Here is a 23,682-nt window from a genome sequence, read left to right on the forward strand (position 1 = left end):
CCCGTATGGACACAGAGCATTTGCTCTCAAGCCGGGAAGCCAATACCTGCTGCCCCTGAGGTCTCCCAGGACAGGCACAGGTGCTTGTCGGCTCCAGCTGGGACCTGAGGGCAGTGTCTGGGGTAAGTCTATCCCCATGAAAGCTTTCCCTGGGAAAAACCTGGACTCTCACTGGCTTCTCAGGCCCTACCATACTGGTATGGTCACAATGCTGTTTGGGTCCCCAGAATGCAAATTAAGTTTAATTCCACAAATGAATTCAGAGCACTTCTTTCTCTCTTATTTTTACTTGCACATGTGTGTGTGTGTGTGTGTGCGCGTGCACACGTGTATGTGTGTATTTGGGATTATGCCCTGTGTTCAAAAGGCTCCTCTCACCTTCACTAGCTTTTATTTCTGGTGTTTTCTAAGTTCTGAGGTTTATTTAGGTATTCTCTAAGGCTCCTTTCATCACAGAACCTGGGCAGTCTACTTAAGATGTAACCTGCGACTACCTCTGCCCACAGCCACATGAGTATCTGTTATTTTAAAAGCACATACAACTAACAAGGCTTTTGGGAAGGGTCAAGACCCCAGACGCAAGATTATTTCCAGGCATGGAAATCACCCTTCGTGTGCTGCGTTAGCTTCTTCTAACAACGGGCCCGTGTGTTGACACGGCCGGTGGAGTCTTTCAATTTGGGACGCTGCTTTCTTTTATTTCAAAAGTGCTATTGTGTCCCAACATGTAATGAGCTCCTCAGAAAAGAGACTGCTCTATTAGCAAAAGCTACCAGTTAGCTTCCTGCAGATCTGCCGTTAACCACCAGGCACTTCGCAGTTGTGCCTGCCCTGTCCCCTGACCCAAACTGAAGGTACTAGCTACCTACACAGAAAACAAGGGCAGGCACACCACTGCCCCCCACCCAACACGGCACCACACGGAAATCAAGGGTATGGCCACCACAATACAGCAAAATATTACTTCAAGTCTGATTTGAAAGAAAACTTTTACGAGGCCTACATTTTCATGAAATCCAGATGTCTTAGCCAATACAACTAAAAAAAAAACAACAACACACACACACCAAAAACCCAAATAAAAATAGCAATGATGTTTGCTTTAAAAAAAAAAAGTATTCTAGTTAATACTAATAAGAAAAAAATAATTGTAGGAAAATAACATGATAGCCTAAAAAGTGATCCTCTGGAATATGTTTTCAAAGCTCTGACTGAACCACAGTGGAACATGGGAGGATCAAAGGTCAGGCATTTTTATTTCACGCAAACTGTAGTTACACAGAGGTTTCACCCAACTTGCTGTGTAAGACCAAATGACTACAGCCAAGTTAAACTTCTGCCCTTATATGGTAAGGAAAGGGGGAAAAAAAACCACTGATGACATTAAGGGGCACTCCCATGGATAACAGATAAACACAACCTCCTCTATCTGTGCCAAGGCCTATAATTTATGAGGCATATTTGTATAATGAGGGAGAACGGACATGAACAGGGCATTGTAGTGCCCTTGCCTTGCCTACATATGAAAACAGAAATCATGAGTATATATTCCAGTTACTGCCAGGAACCGGGGGTGCGAATGTGAGCACAAAGCACACTCTCGAGCCTCCTGGTTTCAGAGATATTTACCAACTCAAAAGTGGTAATAATAAATAATAATAATAAAATTACCAGTTAAGAACCTATAGGCTGTAACTTTACGTCTCCTTGTTTGGGGGATACGACCCAGAAAGGGTTGGAAAGACTGGCTCCTTCTTGCTACTTTTCCCTTTGAGAATGACAAAAAACATACAAAACCCCAGTGGGTCACAAGACCCAGAGTCAATCATTATATCAGGCAAAGTATCCTAATTCCAACAATCTGAAGGGCCCACACACCTTGGAAAAACAAACCATTAGGAAATAAGCAATAGCCAATTTTTCCAAGGTAAGTGCTGACATAATTGGGCCAATTAACTATAGCATGTCCAAACTTTTGAGAATCAGAATTTAGAGCCAACTCTCCAGATATTTTTTGCAGTGGCTCAGGATTCTGTCACTAAACCTGTATCTTTGCTGCCAAGATAAACTGACTAGCTTAACTCACAGCTCTGAGAACTACCAAGAGGCCGCCTTCAATAAGCTACCTCTAAGTTTCAGCTGCAGAAGTCAGAAACAACTCTCAATCTGAAATGGTCTCTTCAATGGTTTGATTCAGTCCTCAAACTGCTATCTTAAAAAGGTTCTGTGTCGGGTCACCTGGGTGGATTTTTCCAAATTACTTTCAAAACAAACAAACAACAAACAAAAAAACCGGAACCAATTAAACCACTTTAAATACAAAACTTTGAAAAGAATGAAAGCATCATCTTTAGCCGACAGGCACAGGAAGACTACTGTCATGAAAACGATGCACAAAAGAGAAGATGAGTATAAGAGTAACAACGTGCCCTGCATGAAATGAATCTTCTGCTGCTAACCTCAATCACAAGACGCTCCTGGATAGGACCACATATTCCCTTTCTTAGGAGGGTGAGGGGAATTCTACTGACTTCCGCCACTGACATCACTTCAACCAAACATCTTCTCCGGTCTGCCCATGCCCTCTCTCCAAGTTCCAAAAGAAAAAAAATTGATTAAAAGCATTTATATGGAGTGTTTTCAGATGTAGTGAAACGAGCAGGCCATTTTTAAAGACCCTCTGATAGGTGGTGAACTGAAGGCAAAGGGGCAACCAGCAAAGCCAAGTGCTGTGCAGTTTTAATACCAGCGGACACTTAGCACTTCCTCTGTTGTGCCAAACACCGCTGTAACTTCTTTACACATACTAATTCCCTTCACCACCTCAACAGGCACGTATTAGTATTATCCACATTTTAAAGTTAGGGATCTGAGAGACTGAGAAGTTAATTTGCCCGGTGTCTCAAAGGTAGGAAGTAGTGGAAGCCAGGATTCAAATTCTTGCAGTCTGGGTCCAAAGTTCTCGTTCTTATCCATTTTAATGGCTCAAGGACAGCGGCTAGCCAGTCAGAGAGGGAACTGGAATCAATTTATTGCCCTATCAAATTCAGACACATCTATGCAGTCTCTGTTGACTGGTTCTCAAGAAAATGATCTTTTGCTTATTAATTTCCCGATTCCCGTCTGTATTTTATCTCAAATTTCCTCTAGTTAGGGCTTCCTCCTAAGAGAACCCATTTGCTTCTATGCATTTTATGCAAAACAGGTCTTGGAAGTTTCTGCAGCCAGCCATATTGCCATTACCAACACCTAACCAACAGGATTTACTCAACTCAGAATGGGTCCATATTAAGCACAGCTGGACACCATATTATGCTTGTCATTAAATTCCCAAGGTGTTTGAGTATCCTGATTTAAAACACACACTCAAAAACCAACAAATAGCAAATGCCTGAACTACCTCTGAAATCCTCTTCCTGCCTTAGGAGAAAAAGGAAGGAAGCCACCAGGTATTACATTCAACATGGGGGAGGGGGAAGCCGGCAAGAGAATACACCCAATCATTGTGGACATTTAGCCAACTTCTTTCAATACTCGGTAACAAAGGAATGTCTGTATAAGGCCACTAGGGAGGAGAGATGGTTAATACAAAGGAAACGGTGAACGGGTCTCTTACTGTTAAGTCAGAACCTGGCGCTGTCAACGTCTCAACCCCCACAAAGAAACAGGCTTCCAGAAAACCAATGGTCAATGGGGATGGTGGAGTTTAGCATTCCCAGGCCCTAAAGTCTGGCAGAACCCCAGACTTGCCCTGTCAGCGCCCCTTTCCAAAGGAACGTATTTCCAAAAGGATTTCCCTCTTCCCTCCCCACCCTTCGAGTAAATAAGGCTAGCAGCGCAAAGTGCACATCCCGGGGGACCCAAGACACCCGGGCCAAATGCAAAAAAAACCCCCAAATAGAGCCCTTTCTGGGAAAGTGCTGCTTCCAGAACCTTCTCAACACCACTCCTGCTTCCCCTCGGAGCTTTTACTTTAAACCAGCTAAGATGGAAAGGAAGGGCTGAAAAGAACAGGCAGGGCCACTCCCTAGAACCAGACGCCAGCTGCCCCAGGTGCGCCAGGTGCACCCCCGGAGGCCTGGGGGCAGCGGTAGGTGGGCTCCGGAGGGCCCTGCTCCTTGCAATGGGCCCGACTGCGGCGGAGGCGCCTCTGGGTGGGGGTGGGTGGGCGATGGGTGGGTCCCTTACGGTCTCCCTCAGCTTCCTCTCGTAGTCAAGCTCGCGCTGCAGGCTGCCCGCGCGCTCCTCCGCGGCGTCCGCCTGCTCCTGCAGGCTCCGGATTTTCCTCCGCACCGCCTCCAGCGAGCTGCTCCCGGCCATCGCTCGGGGCGGCGGCGGCGGCGGGCCGCGGTGGGAGAGGCCGGCTGCTGCGCTCCGGCCGCCGCTGCCGCACTCCTGAGCGCCCAGCCGCCCCGCCCAGGCCGCGCCGCACCGCGCCGTACAACGGCGGCGCCCCCAGCGGCCCAGGACCAGCCCGGAAGTGGCGGTCTCCCGGGCGGCGCAGGCGAACCGCAGGCGGGTGCGCGAGTGCCGGGGGCGGGCGCAGCGGGCGGGGCGGGGCGCGCGCCGCGGACCCCGGGAATTTGCAAAGCGGGGAGATACTGCGCATGCTCGCGGCATCCGGGCGGGTGGAGGCGGTGGGTGCGCTGAGGGACACCTGGAGAGCTGGGCACGGCCGGGTGGTAGGCCAGCGTGCCAGGGATTTTACTTGGACTCCCAGCGCCCCTCCCTGGCTCCGCGTTGACCCAGGGTAACGGACCTGGCTGTTAAGGGCGACGGTGCCGCCTACTGGCGGCGGGATCATCGCACTCGGGAGTTCTGGATTCCCAAGCCGGAGGAGAGAAGCTGAGCGAGGGGTTTGGGGCCTGAATGTGTCCCCAGAGGGACCTAAAGAACCCCAGCACTCAAGAGCCTAACCACCACAACCTTCCTCCCTCACCAAACTCGCGAAGTGGAAGCCACTAACATATTGCATTGTGATTAAACCTTCTAAATGCAGCTTTCCTAGGTTAGAATCCGGCTCCTAGATCTCTCCTGGCTGTTGACTTTGGTCAAATAACTGGACTTTTATGGGCTTCATCTATAAAAGTGGGGTTAATAGTGGTACTTTCCTCATAGGGCTGTGGCGAGGATTATGAAATCATACAAAGCACTTAGCACAATACATTGTACATAGTTAAATGATCGCTTTAGTGATATAGATGCAGGCACTGTCTTAAGAGTCAGGCGGGGGCGCATAACCAGCTGTGTTCTCAGGGCCCCGAGCCTCTTTGGGGCTCACTTTTCTTTCCATAAAAACAATCATCTCGAGGGTCCCTTATACTTACAAACTTCTCTGGTTTTAGATCAGCCTCAGAGATCTTCTGGAATCTGACCAATTCTGGGCTGGACTGAGATGCCTTTAAAAAGGCACAGCCGTGAAGGCTACAGAACCCTCAGAGCCTCTGGCTACAGTTGGATGAAAACCCAATCTCTGGGAACCGTCCTCTGCCAATTCTCCCACTGGGCTCCATTTTTAAATGCCTTTTAAGTCTCACGGCTCTCTTCCTCACCTTTCTCACAGGAGGCCCTTCAAGTCAATTTCTGATGTGTTTAAGTGTGGGAATAATGAAGGATAAAAAATATACTTGATACCTCCCTCCCCCTCCAAAGCCCTAACAACGACCCTCCTCCTTTGCTTTCCCCCACTCATTTTCTTTGGACTTTGTAGCAGTCTCTGCTGAGACTCTCACAAACCTCAGCATGTGCCCTCACGTCCTGTAGGTGGAGCCTCTGGCTTTGTTTCCACACAGTTCATCTGGTCAGGAGGGAGGTTACAACTCCTCCCCTAGAGGAGTACAGACTGTGGGCCTCCAACTTTGAAGGTGGAGGAAGGGGGCGTCTGGGGGCCTCCAGGAGGAGTCAGGGAAACTGCTGGACACTTGCAAGTGCTCTTGGCAGCCAACTAATGACTTAACGTCCTGCTTTTCAAACACCTGGGAAAGACAGTTTCAGGTGAGTTCATTTTCATGCTGATGTCATTATACAAGAGTTTAGGGCAGTTCTCAACCTTGGCTTCACATTTAAAAAATACTAATGCGTGGGTTCCACTCCCAGAGGTTCTGATTTAATTGACCTGGGGTGCAGCCTGGATTAGGGGTTTTAAAACCTCCCTAGGAGATTCTGTTTACGTAAGGTTGAGAATTACTGATTTAGGAAGCAAAGACTTACAAGGAATAAAGACTCACATACTGCAAATATTAGATACATCACAATTATTGGGGAAGGAGTGGGGGGCCAGAGAGAAAATGGAGCCTTTGATCCCCTTCAGGCTCATTTAGGTGGAACACCAAAAATTTCACACCAAAACCACCAGGGTGCTACCTTGTGAATTACAATCTTTCAAGCTAGGAAGACCCCCTCCTTCTGGAATAAAATTTGTAAAGTATGTTGGTAAATAAGTAGAAAAACGTTTTTAGTAGTAGGAAAAAATGAAAATGTTTTTACACCGGTGAGTAATGACAGTAAAGTATCCTCATTCCAAATGTAGTATGAAGCTACCTCAGGAAGCTGACCTACCTCCCTCTTTCTCTAGTGATATCAGTCTCTTTCTCCTTAAGTCTTGGCTATTTTTACTAGTTAGGAATCACTTTAAATATAGCAATTCTTCGCAAATGTTCTTCAACATCCCTACAGGTTCCAAACAACCTAAAATGTCTTAAAAGGGAAGACGATCAATATACTACAAAAAAGAAAGAAAGAAAGAAAGAAAGAAAGAAAGAAAGAAAGAAAGAAAGAAAGAAAGAAAGAATGAATGAAACAAAACGAAAAGTAACATATTAGGGACAGTTTCCCGGTAGGAAAAAAAAGAACCAAAACAGTTTCAAAAATTTCCCTCCCCTGCTAACCACGCCCCCACCAAGGTGGCTTTAAATATCCTCATTTCCACTTCTGCCCCACCTCATTCCAGCATTCCCTTAAACAAGACTTTTTCATAAGGACATGATAGCACTACATAGTTACAATAATTATGATCTTTTTTCCCTTTAAGAATTGTAGTAGCTTTTTTCTCCTTCTCTTGCCTTCAGTCTTACTGGGCTATTTTCAAATTCTCTGCATTCTTTTCCTTATAAGGAATATCTCTCCTTGATCTATCAGCGGCTCTTTTGAAAAAGCTAAATAAACGTCCTGCTGGAGAATTTGGGGGAGACAGACATCCTCCATTTAACCTTATACGGAGCAGACATCTGATCTACATTATACAAAGCAGGCGCAGAGTTATGTGTGTTTTTGGCTCTTTTTCTAAAGCCAGGTAGTTTGTAACTTTAATGTTTTAGCTAAGTCAGTGCTTCTGTGAACCCCTTTCCAATAATCTTGACGGTCATTGAAATATTTTTGTCTATTCTAAATGTCCTATGTCTGGATTTCTCATTTACAAAGCATGCTTGGAGATTACATTTTAAGCCTTTCAAGCCACAAAAAGCCTTTACTGGTTTCAAGACCCAAGACCCTCCAGCAATTTGCATTGTACTCTCATACAAGAAATTCTGCCTTTGTGCTTGGTAGTTCAACTTCTGGGCACAGCTTTCCCCGGTGCTCATACATTCTTGGAATTGTTACTAACTTCCCAAGGAATTCTTTCCTAATTGGGCCTCTAGCCTTAATGAGCTTCTACAATGGAATCCAACAGTATGAAAAGAAGTCGTTCCTTTGGAAATCTGATGCTTGGCTTGACTTATGGGGCAGAAGAGGCAGGCTCTTCAGTGAAAAAGATTCCAAAGTGCAGTGGACAAAGTGCTGGTAGAGTTTTTGCAGTATGTGCATCACCCCTGAAACTATGTGGTGGTTGTCAGAAGGCTGACAGGTGGGGGTGGGGCAAGCAGGAGGGGCAGGGGGCAGTTAGCTCACTATACCATATAAAGCACTGAGCTATATATAACTCCCAGGGTACTTTCAGGATCTAGTGCTGTCAGACTGCAGACCCAAGCAAGTATCATCTTCCCAGGCAGATCTTAAGGGCTGGATTAAGGCTTCCCTAGTGAGAAAGGAAGCTTCAGGGGTCTCTGCACTCCAACATCAAGCTCAGCCTTCTAAGTAAAAGCACCATGCCATTCCTTCAATTTAGAGGCCAGGTCCTCTGTACCCTGATTAGACTCACCATGGAAAACCAGGCATTCCCACCCACCTAAGGTGGCAAAGTAAAGAAGGTAAAGAAAACCAGGCATTCTGTTTGCACAAACCTTGGTGATGACACCTCAGAGGTTTTCTGCCACCAGGGAGGCAAGGTTCACCTCCAGCATCCAATTTCAGCCACTCCACTCCCAGCTTTTCACCCGCCCACCTCCACCCCCAGGAGTGGGGGAAAGAAGGAGAAAAAGAGGAGTGGATGAAATATAAATGTGTGCAATAGAAGTCTGAGGCAGCATCCAGTGCTCTGGGCCATGTCAGGGCTGTGTGCGGGTGTCCAGCAGGAGGAGGTGACCCTCCTCCATTGCTCCTTGGCCACTGTGGTGACCGCAGAGTGGCCACCGGGCAGGAGGTGAGGGAGGTGGTGTGAGTGCACTTACGTCGGTGGCCTTTTTCTCCGCCAGCTCCAACTTCTCCTGGGCATCTTTGAGAGCCTCGGAGTATTTGTCCAGTTCATCTTCAGTGCCCTTGAGTTTCTTTTGCAGCGACACCAGCTCATCTTCCAGCTGGGAGTTGGCCGTGGGGGACGGGGCGGGGTGGGGGTGGGGTGCAGCAGGCAGCGTGATCCCGCAGGGGAGGGGTGTGGGTGCACAGAACCAGAAGGACAGGGACAGCGGGAGAGAGAGAGAGGGAAAGACAGGGAGGGAGAGAGAAAGAGAGAGACAGAGTTAGCCATTCGTGCGCCGCGCCACGCCGCGCGCCCCGGGTACCTTGGCGGCGGCCTCATCCGCGGCCAGGAGGCTGTCCTCCGCCTTGTGCAGCTCCTCCAGCACCCGGTCCCGCTCGTCCTCCGACGCCCGCAGCAGCTTCTCCTTCGCCGCGATGTCCTCCTCGAACTGGGGGGCAGCGGCGGGCGGGCGCGGGCGGCCGGCACGGACCGGGTGTTAGACACACACACAACACACGAGCGCCTGGTTGGCTGGGGCCCCTCGGCTTGGGGCGCCGCCGACTTGGGGTTCAAGGTCTCTAGGTAACCTCTTCTCTCCCGAAGCTGGAACCGCACTGTGGCCCACCCTGCACCCCCACCTCCCGCGGGACGAGGCTCCTGCCGAGGCCTCAGCGGGCTCAAGTCCACAACTGGGGGTGCAGAAAAACGCCCCTGTCTCCCTGGCCTTCGGGCCGTACTCTCTATTCTGTCCCATCTTTGTTCTTAGGAAAAAACTTCAAGACTGCCCTCCCCCCCCCCGCCCCCCGCTCAGTCTCTATCCCAGTTTTATTCTTTCCAGTCAAAAGTCCAGAAGAATATCTAACACTTGCTGGACTCGATTCCCCTCAAACCATCCCCCCCCCATCCAACATTGACCCCCGATCCTGAGAATCAAGTGCCTCCTAGGACTTGAGTTGACTTCGCGGGCTCTGGGAAGTAGAGGAGGGAAATAAAGGTCCCCAGACGAGACCAAAAAGTTAGAATAAGCCCGAGTCTTGCTCTTCCCCTCTCCCTTCTCAGTTGCGCGACCCTGGTGGCCCAGGAGTGGGGGGCGGCTCGCCCCCGTCCTCGGGGTGAGCGGCCGGGAAGGGGTGCCAGGCGCCCAGGGCTCGGGGGCACCCGGGCGGGCGCAGGGCCAGGGAGGCGCAGACCTGCTTGCTTCTGTCCTCCGCCGCCTTCTTATCGGCTTCCGCCTGCTCGGCTCGATCCAAGGCGTTCTCCTTGTCGAGCTTGAGCATCTGCATCTTCTTCTTGATGGCGTCCATGGTGGCGGCGGCGAGGGGCCCTGGGGCTGCGGCGGGAGCGGCGAGGCGAGCGCGCGGTGGGGCGGCCGAGCCGGAGTGCGAGCGCGGAGCCGCCTGCTGCTCCCAGATATGTACTTTCCCAAGGGGGCGACCGCATTCCTCGAGACAGCCAATACTTTTTTGGAAAAGCTTTTTTCTCCTGCCCCCTTCCCCCCTCCTCCCTCCGCCCCCTCCCCCCTCCCCGCTCCTTCCCGCGGGGGCCGCGCGCCCATTCGCTGCCGCCTGCCGGCCTCCCAGTTGACGGTGGATATGACTATATATGGGGACCGGAGCCGCCGAGGCGGCGGCCGGGCGAGGCCGCCCTGTTTCCAAACCTGTGCGCCAGGGACAGGGCGCCGGGGCCTCGCTAGGGCCCAGTCGGGCCGAGGCGCTGACCTCTGCCCTGTGCCCGCCGCGCCCCCTCCTCCCGGGGCCCACGCCGGGCCGTCAGGGTCCCCAGCCGGGCCCTCCCGAGCCCCAGGAGGCCGGGAGAGCTGGGCAGGTGGTGGGTGCGCGTCGCCCGGGGGAGCCGCCAGACGCCCGCGCTCTCAGCATCTGGCCCAGGGGGGCCGCCAGCAGCCGCCGGGCCCGGCCCCAGGCCTGCGTGTTCCCCGCACCCGCCCCGTGTACTTCCCCCGCAGCTCTCAGCTTGCCAGGTGTCATCTGGGTGCTCCCTCTCTGGAGGAGGGAAGGGAGAGTTGAGAGGAAGACCTAGGGACCCCTCCTGAGACTTTCCTGCTGGTGCGGGTCAGGATGTCTGGGAATGTCTTCTGTGTGCCCTTCTCCCCAGGGGAGGGACAGTCAAAGACTTTAGGGACACAGCACCTAGTTGGCTTAGTTGTGCATGTGCCTGTGTGTGGTGGTATGGCAAAGGGTAGGCTGTGTGTGTTGGTGTGTAGGTGGGTGGGTGGGAGTTTAAGGAGAAAGAACTTTGAACTTAGACTCAGGCACCATGGTTTTCAGTCTCTATCACCTGCAGCTGTGTGACCTTGTCAAGTAATTTAGCTTCAGTATCTTTTTAAATCCAGGGGGTAGATGATCCCTGAGGTGCCTCCAGATCTAACTCTTTGTCATTATCCTTGCACTGATTTTAGGGAGTTGGCCTCTTTCCATGTTTAGGTGCTCAGATACCAGGTTGCCAAAACGCTGGCTAAGTGTTATCCCAGCTAAGTCATTGTATCCATGGCCATAGCTCCGAGGAGGGATCAGGTCCAGCTGTGTATAGTGAGCTCTGCTTGGAGGCAGGAGAATTTCCCTTCCATCTCTCACTCCTCCCAGCCCCCAAGAGGGAAAACCCTATTCTTTTCAGGGCTTTGGTGGGAGGGGAAGAAAGGGGGCTGTCCTGGGGCTGTCCTAGGGCCGTCTGACACTGGCGAGGCAGAGTTGGTGAGGGTCTTGTTAACAGTCTCCGCAGAGTAATTCACAACCTGTACTACATGGATACCGAATATTCCCCAGACGGTTTCTGAGCAGATTAGGCAGGCCAAACAACTTGTAAGTTCTTCAGAGAATGATCAAGTTCCTCTCCAGGATTTTATCAGGTTTCTTCCACTAACCCAACTGCCCAGGCGGGAAAAAATACCCTGACCTAATGATCAGAACATTAGACCTGTGTGCATAGGAGCTGCCTGGCACAGAACTTCACCAAGACCCTGTAATCACCCTATGTCAACCCAGCCACTGGAGCACAGAAAAGGTTGAAGGCCTCTGGGCAATAGACAGATGCATGGACCACAGGGAGCTGACTCCCTAGCTTGGAGCTCAGCACAGGGGGCAAGAGTAGGGACTCAGGAGTTAGACTGCAGATTCCAAACCTGGCCTGGCTACCTCCTTGAAGTGTGGCCTTAGTCAGGTTACAACCCCTTTAAGCCCCCGTTTTCTCTTCTGTAAAAGTAGGTGTACGAAGTCTTCCTTCTTAGCGTTGTCACAAGGATGAAAATGAGATAAAGAGTGAAAGGCATTTGTCTAGCACATAGCAAAGTGCTCGGTCGATAGTGGCTGTTTGGGTGGCAGAAGGCAAATCATTTCTCCTCTCTGGGACTCAATTTTCTCATCTATGAACCCAGGCAACCAAACTAAGGAAACTCCTGGAGAGATCGTATATTACGGACTTTCCTCCACTGTGCCTAATAGAGCAGAGGATCTCGTTAAAGTTTCCTTAAATGTCTGGTGCTACAGATAATTCATTAAACACACTGTTGGTGAGCACCTCCAATATTCTAGGCAGGCACTAAGCTCTGGGATTCCAAAATGAGTAAGACATGTTCATGCCCTCCAGGTGTTCAGCATGAGCAGGGGTAGAAGAATTCAGAGGAGGAAGATCTAGAAATGACCACAGATCATAGCAGACAGAAAAAAACTTTTCTGAAAAGTGGTGGTTTTCATTTTTAAAATTATTTTATTTTATTTATTCTAAAGATTTTATTTATTTGACAGAGAGAGCATAAGTAGGCAGAGAGGCAGGCGGGGTTTGATCCCAGGACCCCAGGATCATGACCTGAGCCGAAGGCAGACGCTTAACCGACTGAGCCACCCAGGCGCCCCTAAAGTGCTGGTTTTTTAACTGATTTTATTTTATTTATTTTATTATTTTTTTTTAAACAAGTTTTTTTTTTTTTTTTTAAGATTTTATTTATTTGACAGAGAGAGACACAGCGAGAGAGGGAACACAAGCGGGGGAGTGGGAGAGGGAGAAGCAGGCTTCCCGCTGAGCAGGGAGCCCGATGCGGGGCTCGATCCCAGGACCCTGGGATCATGACCTGAGCTGAAGGCAGACGCTTAACGACTGAGCCACCCAGGCGCCCCTTTAACTGATTTTAGAGGGGCACCTGGGTGACTCAGCCGGTTAGGCATCTGCCTTTGGCTCGGGTCATGATCTCAGGGTCCTGGGATCAAGTCCCGCATTGGGCTCCCTGCTCAGTGGGGAGCCTGCTTCTCCTTCTCCCTCTGCCGCCCCCCCTGCTTGTGCTCTTTCGCTCTCACTCTCAAATAAATAAATAAAATCTTAAAAAAAAAAAACCAAACTGATTTTAGAGGAAGGGTAGCAGTTAAAGAGAAGGGTATTGTATGAGCTGAGAGAAAAACAAGGCATGTTTGACGGTGGTTGGACAGTAGGTTTATTTGGAGGGTGAACTGGGACATGAGACTGGAAAGATAGATGGGGGGCATATGGGACTTGAATTTCAGGGTTCACATATTCAGGTCTTCTTGTGTGGGTTGAAGCCAATCACTTCTGTTCCCCTCCCTGCACCTCCCACCTAAGTCTATGTGCAGAGGAGGAAGACTGGGGTGTCCAAGTGTGGAAATAGAGCCACACAGAGCCAATTTTTTAAAATCCCATAGTACCACATCATTATCCCTAGACTGATGGGTTAACATAGCAGGTCCCTGGGCTCAGTAATTTCCATTTCACCGCTGTTGAGAGTTTGCTCCATAAACAGCCTGACAGCCAGACCCCACCCAGCTTGATGGACTGCACATCCATGACCTCTCTGTCATCAAGAGCGAGGACAAGCAAACATCATGACTTAACTCAAACAATATCTTCCATACTGGGCAGGTCTCCTGGTGGCTGGAGAGGATCAAAAGGACTGGGCTGGACGGCCACGTGCTACAGTGTATATCCCTGTTCCCAGCTGATTGGCCATGACTCAAAGACAGATCCATAGGCTAACCAGGGACCTAGGTTGCAGCCTGTCAGACAGAGGGACTGGGATACTCAGCTTCTCTCTCACTGCACTTTGAACGAAGGAACATGGAAAATGTGAATCATTAGCTGTGGCTGCTGAAACAAAAGGGGTTTGCAGTCTTGGGCTAGAGATGTCTTAAATGAGGGTGATTAAGGCTATTTATGCATATTTGGGCTTTCTCTCCAATCAGGGTCTTGGTAGGATTATACATCTCCACCCAGTTAAGTTAGTTGTGGTCAGTGATTTGTTTTGGCCAAGGAAATGTGAGCAGAAGTGACATATGGTGGACACTTTAAGGCCACATGCCTCTCTTCATGTTCCTTTTTCAAGACTGTCACTGCTCTGGCATTCTGGGTTCCCAAGTAGCTATGATAAGAGGAATTCCCCCTCTCCCCAACTAACCCTTGGTGGATATGTAGCCAAAGTGAGATATAAACCTTTGCTATTTTAGGCCACTGAAGTCGGGGGTTACTGAAGCATAACTAGCTTTCCTTGACTAATACACTGCAATAGGCCATGCATCCTCTAAGTTATGAGGAAGCAGAGAAATTTGGTTATGGAGAAAGAATAGAACAGACTTATCAAGATAAACAGAAAGACCATTAGGGGAAAGAGACTGGGAGAGTGTGATCATATTTCAGTTCCAAGGGTCCTTGTAATAACTCTCTTTCCTGGGGTAACATGAGAGAGTCTGCGTTCTTTGAAAGTAAAAAGCTGACCAAATCATGCTGATGTAGAAGCCTGCACAATACCTTTGGCCCTGAGCTTCTGTATGGACACTAAGAACATCCGTGGAATTTCCAGATTTCTCCAGGGCTTGCTATCAGTCATTTCTCAATAAATGTTTGCTGAATGATGGTTTATTGGCTGTTAGTCATACGAATAAGTAGGAGAAACAATACCGGAAAGGAAAGATAACAAAACTAGGAGTGAAAGATTTATTTCCATTGAAAATACGGACTCCGTGGTTTATTTTCTGAATAATAAATATAAGTATTGTGATAGGGTAGGACAAACATCCCTCAAATATTTATTGAACACCTTTGATGTGCAAAGCATTTAACTAGAGTTTATGAGGTCAGGGAAGGTGGATTAGAGACATGGATCTTTTCCTCCAGGAAAATATGTATGTTGCAGATAAAACCCTCTCTCTGGGGGTCATTTATTTGTGTATTTCCAACAGTGTTATGACCATTGTCCCAAATGCTGTCTGGGCCCCCTGTAGCTATGAGGATCACATATCTCAGGTTTTCTTGGAGAGCTTTAATATTAAATAGACTGTCCCTTTACCCCCATAAGAGCACTCCTACTTGCCACACGACATTTCCCAATATTTGGTTAGAAAAGAGAGTTAACATAAGCAAAGCTTGCTACCGGGGACACCTTTAACAGGAACACTTACTTGAATATGTACATGAGGGTTTGTTTGTCTAAAAACATAAAGCAAAAACCAAAACCCCATTTTACCTGATAGTCGCACCTTGTTTCATAGCAATAGCTCTGCGTATGGTGACTGCTCCAGAATCAACAGTGCTGACTCAAGCAATTAAGGGAAAGTGAAGAATCTATAATTAAATTGAGAGACAATTGCTTCTTCTACTGGGTTTTGAAATGCAGCGTGTTATTATGCTCATGGCTCATTGTCTCATGGAACAAGATACAGCATCTCATGGAACAAGATACAGCGTGTCTTCCTCATCCACAGGGGAGTTTTCTTTCTCATGGGCTTGGGATGCCACCACCACCAAGGACCCAAGGAAAATAGACTCTGCTTCCGGGAAGGGTTCGGAGCTCTGAGAAAAGTCTTTAGGCCCTGTGGATGCTTCCTTCCTTCATTGTTGAGTGACTCACGGCTGGTCCCGACTCTGCGGAGAGGCCCCCGAGTGCAGGTGCTACCTGGATGGTTTTCACAGGCAAAATGGTTCTCCCAGTACAAAAAAAGGCCTATGGCTTTTCCTGCCTTACATCTTCTTTTCTTACAACAGCACCAACTATGTGAAGGATTGCTCAAGCCTGACTTGTGGAATTTAGCAGCCTCAAGAACGTCTGTATGTACAGTTTATTCATGTTTATTATCTCCTCCTTGCAGCTTATGACAGCATCAGGATGAGGACTATTATTCCCACTCTACAGATTAGAATATCAAGGGCAGTGCAGGATCACTGAGCTGGGAGGTGGCAGTGCAGAGACAAGAACATGGATGTCCCGGCTCCCAGCAATGGTGCTCTTTCCATTAACCCTGCCCCAGCCCACAACACATTACAAGGTGAAGAGGAGAGAGAAGAGGGCCACCAGAGGTCATTTCTACATATGAACGTGGTTGACAGGGGACAGTAGTGAAGCTGGGCCCGAAAGGGTGTGTTATCTTGTATGGGCCCAGCTCCGTACTGCGGCCCCGGCCCCTAGACCCCACCCTGGGCTGTTGGGAGAACCTGGGCCCAGGAGACCTTTCTCTCCTCTCACATTGATGGCTCAAGATGGGACAGGAAGGACATCTTCATGAAGAGAGAAAGGCAGGCACATTAAATTTGTTCTTAGTAGCTTCAGGGGAGAGTTCGAGGTGATGGCTAGAAATCTACACCTGCTTTTCTCAAAACCGATGGGTTGGCAAAGGAACGAGCCACCAATCAATCCAAGGAGTATGTCTGGGGGGAAACGAAGACATAATATGTGGTCAGGATAGCAGCTAGTTCTTCCTCAAGACTCCAGCTGTGCTGAATGAAAGTGTCCACAGACTTTGTAGTCCAGAGACTTGAGCCAGCCTCAGGGGCCACATTTCAGCTTTGGAATGGTTTTAATCATCACTTCCCAGCAAACCCCGCATTCTTTTTGTATTGGATGCCACCTGTTCATTTTTATATTTTTATACTTGGTTCTCAAGTTTCCACTGATGTCCTTAACAGGAACATATGTGAGAGTGACCTTTGCAGCTTCCCGAGTGGCGGGCAGAACTCCACTCTTAGCCTGCATACCATGAAATCAGATGCAAAAGGGCCCGTGGAGGTGGGTAAGCCCGAGCCCCCCGCTCTAGTTGACATCTAGCTGTCACTCCTCCAGGCTCTCGGAAGGCGGCTGTGTTAGGTGTGCTCTGACTTGGGATTTCTAAAACTTTTGTTCCTGCGACTTTGCCATACTCACGGCCAACAGCTTAATTTTCAGTTGAGATTATTTGGTTTGGAGGCCTACAGGTAGGCCCAGGTGACTGAAAAGAAGCAGTGAACTTCGGTGTTTTTGTAAAGACCCTTTCTTGGCTGACTAGCAAAATCCTTCTCCCCAAGCACTTTCTGCTGGGACCCTGGTTTCTCCTTAAGAGAGCCTGTTTTCCTGATTTAATAGAAATTGCTATTCCTCAGTAGAAATGCTTCTTTGAGTGTATGTTCTCCAGAGGACCATTTCCACCTCAGTAACTTCACTGGAGGAAAGAACCAGACCTTTCTGACTGCTCGAGGTGGAGGAGACTCTGTTCTTTTTCTGAGGTGCTGCTGCTTGAGGAAGGAGTTCCTGGCTGGAGGCAGGGTTCCAGAAGAGGCTGGTTATTTTTAGCATGGCCTTCTTTCCTTCCCAGCACCTGCCGTGATCTGTAACCCAAGGGGCTACTTAAATGCTAGCAAGATGACTGAGGACAGGGCAGCCTGAGCTAATGTCCTAAAATACCACCCAAGGGAGGCTTTTCTTGCAAGAGCCAGATCATTTCTAGCTCTGTTCCTTTTCTTGTTCCTCCCCCAAACTGTGGGGCTGTTACAGATCCTGGCCGAGATGTGTGACTTCTGCCTTGGGAAGAGGTTGGAGAAAACCACTAGATCTGTCTACCTCGATGGCAGCCAGTTTAGTTATAATGATTCTACTCTTGGCTCTCATCTTCAGTTTTTTTGTCTCTGTTTATGCCGGACAGAAGCAACAAGAGGCTCTCAACACATATTTCCCTGAAGCAAAATCCTCTTTTGATATCCATGAAAATATGTGAGGATGAGAGACAAAGTCCAGCCAATGCTCTATATCAGATGATGATGATGGGGATGCAAACATCTTTCTCATTGCAGATGTAACTCTTTGAATTCATTATCCCCTGAAGATGGTGCAAGCTGGAAATAGAAATATGTTCTCAAGGAGCCTGATAAGTTTGTGGAGGACAGATGCATCATGGGTCATGAAGGACAATGAGAAAGTCATAGGAGGTCTCTAATCCTGGAGTTTGACATCAGCCCATGTTATCCACCACATTCCTCAGGGCCTGTCATATGTGCAGGACTGTGCTGATAAATTCTAGGGCTAGCCCGTGGGGAAGTTCTTATGTGCATCTGCTGACGTCTCAGCCTCCTCTAAATCCTCCCAAATGCCATGGAAGGCTTGGTTATGAAGTCAGGAGCTTATTTCCAAAGGAAATGAACCAGAACTTAAATATTTAAATGGGTTTTGTCCCCTGTAAAGTGGTCAGTTTTAAGTTATTTGGCTGAAAAATGTAAGCAGTGAATCATACATACAGTGATACAATTTAGTAAAAAATGATAGGTATACTTTATATAATATATATGTATAATATATATGGGTACATATACAAACATAGAATAATTGGAAAGTTGCCTATCAATCTGTTAACTGAATTCATTTCCTCTGAGGAGTTGGGGGGGATAGGATTGAAAATGGTGGTCAAAAGTATAGCCATATATTTAAGGTTTCATTTTTATAAGTGGAATATTTTTATGAATTATATAATTAAAGTGTTAACAATCTCTTATTTTCCCTTCACCATTCTTTCAAAATATATATATTCTTGAGTATATTATGGAAAATTCTGGAGGGTTTATAATCGCCTGAGGGTCTTAGAAGAAGGAATGGGAGCCGAAGCCACACAGCAATTAACAATCAATTAAAAAATAAAGTGGTCCATCTCCTTCAGGGCACCTAACTGTTTTTAAGTGCCTGTTATTTGTCAGGCATTACACTGGGCACCAGAAATTAAAAATGAACAACCCAGCATTCTGACCTTCCTCAAGATCTTTTATTTCTAAGTTGCTGCTTGTGGCAAACTCAAATTTCAAGCAATTCACTGGAACTCCCGTTAGTACTATTTTACAAGCCCCCCAGTAAAATTAGTTTCATTACTCTATCATCTTGTGTTTGGACCCAAAGCAACATGCCCTCGGCTTGATCACATCAAATTTGCCGCACCTGGTTCTTGATGACTTAGGAATGTTTCCAAAATGCAACCTACCTTCAAAGGATCAAGATCCGTCTCACTAGGCAAAGCCAAAAGAATGTGCTACAGAGCCTAAGGGAATAGAGGCGCCAAACGTGGAGCTCGAAAATACTTCTGGAAAAGATTCAAATAAAAGAACATATGCACACTATTGACTATAGTTTCTTGGATGATGGGATTATGAGACATTTCTGAAATACTTTCTGTACTTTCCAAAGTTTAAAAAATGAATATGGGGGCGCCTGCCTGGCTCAGTCGGTAGAGCATGTCATTCTTGATCTCAGGGTCGTGAAGTCGAGCCCCATGGTGGGGGTAGAGATTACTTAAAAAAAGCAAAAAACAAGTATGTTTAACTTTTATAATAATGATAAATCAATGAATGTTAAAAAGCTCCTTTAACCATCAGCAACAATGCTTTATATGTAAATTTGAGGCCTCTTCAAGGAACAGTTTTGAAAGAGTGCTTATAATTCTAAATTGCCTATTAGGTTACTCGTCATATTCTGCATGTTTCCTATTTCACAATCGTGGGCTATTTGTGTACTTGTCTTAATGCCTCTCCTAGCAGGAACACTCCTTGAGTACTATCCCTCTCCCCACAAGCACCCAGCTTAGGACTTCCACTGAGTAATAAGACAAGTAATTATAGCAGCAGACTCTCCCTCATCCAGGCCTGAACAAGGCTAGAGCTTGAACCCATTTCAGACAGGCACCAGAATTCCCTTCCTTGACTGCTAGACTGCATTATGCCTCCTAATATTTGCTGGGAATAGGCCCGCAATGTATGTTTATCGAGTGAACGAATATTCCACATGTGCATTAAAAAAGTGCAGTCCCAAGATCTTGCAGTTACACATCATTAACAGCAACAGGAAAGCCCACAGCCAGTATCTTCTCAGCTAAGAGAGAAAGTCAAGCTCCCCGTAGTTTGTTTTTACCTCTGCTGACTCTCTGTCAGCCTTGACGTCTGAGCAAAGGATGGTGAGCTCATGGCTGTGAAGGATGTGCTTCTCCCAGGTGTGTGGTTAGCGGGGAAGCTGTTGCCCATGTCCTTCTCTTCTCAGTCATCCACCAAATGCTTCCAAGGCATGAGTGCTGGTGGTGGTTCTCTGGGTCCCTCCATTCCAGGGAACCCATAGTGGGTTTGCTCCTTGGCATGATCATTTCTTCTTGGTGCTTGCTGAGCCAGTGGGCCTGGGTGCCTTGGTATTGCTAGAGACAAATAAAGCCGAGAAGAGCCCAGTACTGAGCACACCTGATCTAGTGTAAGGCCAGGCCACACACGAGCCCTCCTGTCCAACCCAGCAGCCTAGGTGGTCCAGTTAAGAGGTCAACACAAGGATGTAGACCACCATGTTTGGGGGAAAAAATGCCTTCTTGGGCTTCGGAGTCACCCAGGTAAGAGTCTGAATAGGGATGAAGGTCCTTAATCTCTCCCAGCCTCAGTTTCTCCTGCAAACCAGAGACAAAAATACCCACCTCATAAAACTGTTAGGAGGAGTAAGTGTGAGAACAGAACTACTGTGTCTGTTGCTTCCCTTCCAACTTTCACATAGGGAAAAATGACCAGGAAATTAATGATTTCCTATTTACCCCTTGAAACAAACAAGCTCATTGGTCTTGCTCTCAGATGTGCCTTCAGTATAAACCACTGATAAAGGAAACTGAGTATTTCTTATATTTTACATGGAGAAGTCAAGTGTACAAACCTCTGTTTATACCTTTTTGGGAGCTGGGAATTATTCTTTTAAAAAAATATTTGGAATTAGACCAACCTGATTTTGCTACTTACTAGCTTTTGATGTTAATCAAGTCACTAAAACCTCTCTGTGCCTCAGTCTCCTCATCTGAAAAATGAGGATACATAATGATACTCACTTCATCAGATTGTTGTGATAATTGAGCTATTTAATGAATGTAAACCACAAGTGCCTACCATGTAGAAAGATTCAATAAGTACTACTTTTATAATTATTTTGAATTTATCAAAAGGTCCAAGGCACGTGAACATATATGCTCACACACCTATGTGTGTTTGTTGGTCTGTGTATAAAACATTAGCCCAAACATATTGTTATCACACCATTTGGGGTTGACTGTTTAGCAATGATCTCTTCTCCACCCCAAACTCTTCTCAAAACAAGACTGCTCTTCTGTGACTTGGACTTCTGATTCCTATGCCCTTCCAGACCACTTAGGTTAGTCATTTTAACCAGATATCACTTGTATGAAATGCTAGGGAGGTGGCTCCTTGAAGTCCTGCCAGAACTGTATCAGGTAGGCTCTGGGGGCAAGTCAAGACCTGACCCTTATTTGTTTTTTTTTTTAAATTTTTTATTGACATGTACCATACATACTGAGATGTGCATATATCATAAACATACAGCTCACTGAATTCTCACAAACTCAACAGACCTGTGTAACCAGCATCCAGATTGGGAATCAGAACATTCCAGAAGCCCCTGTGCTCCTTCCATATACTATCTCTCTAAGGGTAACCACTATCCTAATTATTTCCTGGTTTTGAACTTCATATAAATCTGGCTCCTGATTTTGAACAGCTCAGTGTCTATTTGTTTCTACCCCAAATCTACACTGTGATTAGGTTTCCACCTGTTTTTGATGATTAATTCAAGTGTCAGCAAACTTTTATTCAGCAGCAACTACATGCAAGACACTGTGTTAATTAACTAAAGCAATGAGGCAAAAGAAGCTCAGTGTCTTTGGTGAGTGATTTTTGCAATCTTCCTCGCACAGGGCCACCTCCCTGAGTTGTTTCTCTCTAGAATGAGGTGCAAGTTCCCCATACTCTGCTCTCTTGTCTGGCTCCCACTCTGTGTTCTATCCATGGAAGTGAGTCTTCCTTGGTGAAGGTCCCAAAGGAAACTTACCAGTGTATCTGATTTCCAACTCCAGAGTTCCAGGACGAGTATCTGACTGGCCTGGCTTGGCCCACTCTTGGTCATATCAACTGTGGAGAGGGTTAGGGACACAGGGTGCTAAAGGGCTGTGGACCACCCCCTCCCCCGAAAAGAGGGAGTGCTGCTGAGGAAGGGGGAGGGGCTTGGCTTGGAGGTTCTCAGCAAGGACCATGGTCCAAACTGTCTCCTTCCAGCTCTGATAGTCTATGATTTCTTTTCCTTCTCATATACTGATCCTTGACCCAAAGTCTAAACTGATTTATTCATTTTCTTTACCAAATTTGAACTGAAGCACTTCAGAGATAACAATGCTCATGGAGGACTAAGGCTCTCCGAACTCCCATTTGAGGGAGACTTTCTGGCTCTGACGCAGTGTCCAGCCACTCAGGATGGTGGCCCTTTCATCTTGCTTTGAGGATCAGCTGTGGTTTTATAGACACACATGCTCTGCAGTCTCTCTTTGGTTTGGGGCAGAGATGGGGGAGTGGGGGGAGGAGTCTTCTATCACAGCCAGACCTGGCCCCTAAAAACTAATTTCCTAGATAGAGGGACCACCAACTGTTTATGATGATGATTATTATTGCAGAGCACTGGAATTCCTGCCCAGATGCCAAAAGTCACCCATGTGGAGGAGTGTTTGCAAAGGTGTCCTGAATCCTGCATAACCTCGTGGTCAGAGTGAGGTGGTCTATGCCGGGTCTATGGTTCCAGCTCTGCTCATATCATGTGTGGAACAGAGACGGAGGCAGGGAACTGTGCTCAGTTTGCTTTACAGACATGAGCCCATTTAATCCTTGCTGCAAATCCAAGAGGGAGACACTATTCCTACTCCTCATTGTTATGAATATGCAAGCTCGGGCAGAGAGTGGTTAAGCACACAAGTAAAGCCTATTATCATTTACAAAATGTTTTCCTCCTGATGATCTCATTTCATCCTCAAGAAACCCCATTTTATGGATGAACTTCTTTTAGCTCAGTTTCCCGATTATGCACTGGTCATATGTGGCAGAGGTGGGACACAGATTCAGAGCTCTGACTTCAATCCCCTAAGGCAGATGATCCACAAATGACTGTAAGAAGCAGCAGATGGTGAAGCATGCCTTCAAATGATCCAGGTGCAACTCTGGGGTTTCAGAGACTGGTGAGCTCATATACAGATGGAGGAAACTGAGGAAGGATTGAAGGAGAAGGTAATATCTAGACTGAGTTCTTGTCAGTGGGCAGGACATGAGCTTGAGCCTGGGGAGGAGGAGAAATCATGGGAATATTCTTTCTGACAGGTGGTAGCAGATGGGACAGTATGTCATCAACCTACAGGTGGAGGTCTGTGATCTCAGAATCCCCTGACCATGTTTCTTCAGTTTCTCTGGGTGCCTGCAGTTAGGGACGGGTTGGGGGCAGGGATGCAGCGCCATATTATTTACAAGTGCTGGGGAGATCCAGCAACTTTCTAAAAGAAGGAACAATAAAACTTTTATAGACTGTTGCAGAGTCAGTTGCACCATAAGGTAGAGGCAGGTTGTGTGTGTATGTGCTGGGATGTTTGCAGGTCAGGGCGGGCGGATGGGGAGCAAGCTGGCGAGGGGTGGGGGTGGTGGGGGCTCTAACAGCTTCTCTGGTCCCATGTTAGTTTCCACTGCCAGAAGCATGGTTTATGGGAGGACAGGATCCCTTTTCTGAGTCTCAGTTTCCTCATCTACAAAATGGGAGGTCATAACACACCATTCAGGATTGCTGCAAGAAACCAACGAGATGTGTCAATTTATCTTATGACCTTACTTTCATTGTTATTTTCTACAATTATTAAGCTTCATCATTCTCATGGGTGCATACCTTCCCAATTAGAAGATCACAGTCTTTGGGGGTAGGGGCCATGTCATCTTCTTTTTATCTTCCTTAGTGTCTGACAAACACACAACAAATTGTTTCAACAAACAAAATAGACAAATTCTTAGTAAGGTATATTTACTAAGCCAGTCCCTGAGTGTAGTTTTTCTGG

General features: G+C 47.4%; 1 protein-coding gene across 20 annotated transcripts in view; it reads right to left on the reverse strand.

Annotated features, from left to right (window-relative positions):
• The window catches only part of TPM1 (tropomyosin 1), a 28,655-nt gene extending 18,646 nt beyond the window's left edge, over positions 1-10,009 (reverse strand). For 4 of the 20 annotated variants that reach the window (XM_045899920.2, XM_045899921.2, XM_054513491.2 and 1 more), the window contains exon 1: positions 4,189-4,400. In XM_045899920.2, coding sequence (XP_045755876.1) covers positions 4,189-4,320 — 132 coding nt within the window. In that variant the 5' untranslated portion in view covers positions 4,321-4,400. Of the gene's footprint in view, positions 1-4,188; positions 4,407-8,546; positions 8,673-8,876; positions 9,003-9,744 lie in introns of those variants that run through there. The other 16 variants (XM_045899926.2, XM_045899924.3, XM_064570349.1 and 13 more) reach the window with 13 other exon arrangements.
• Positions 10,010-23,682: the final 13,673 nt, after the last annotated feature.

This window comes from Mirounga angustirostris, unplaced genomic scaffold (assembly GCF_029215605.1).
Source record: "Mirounga angustirostris isolate CCGP_5_RB_7025 unplaced genomic scaffold, mMirAng1.0.hap1 SCAF_9, whole genome shotgun sequence".
Classification (NCBI taxonomy): Eukaryota; Metazoa; Chordata; class Mammalia; order Carnivora; family Phocidae; genus Mirounga; species Mirounga angustirostris.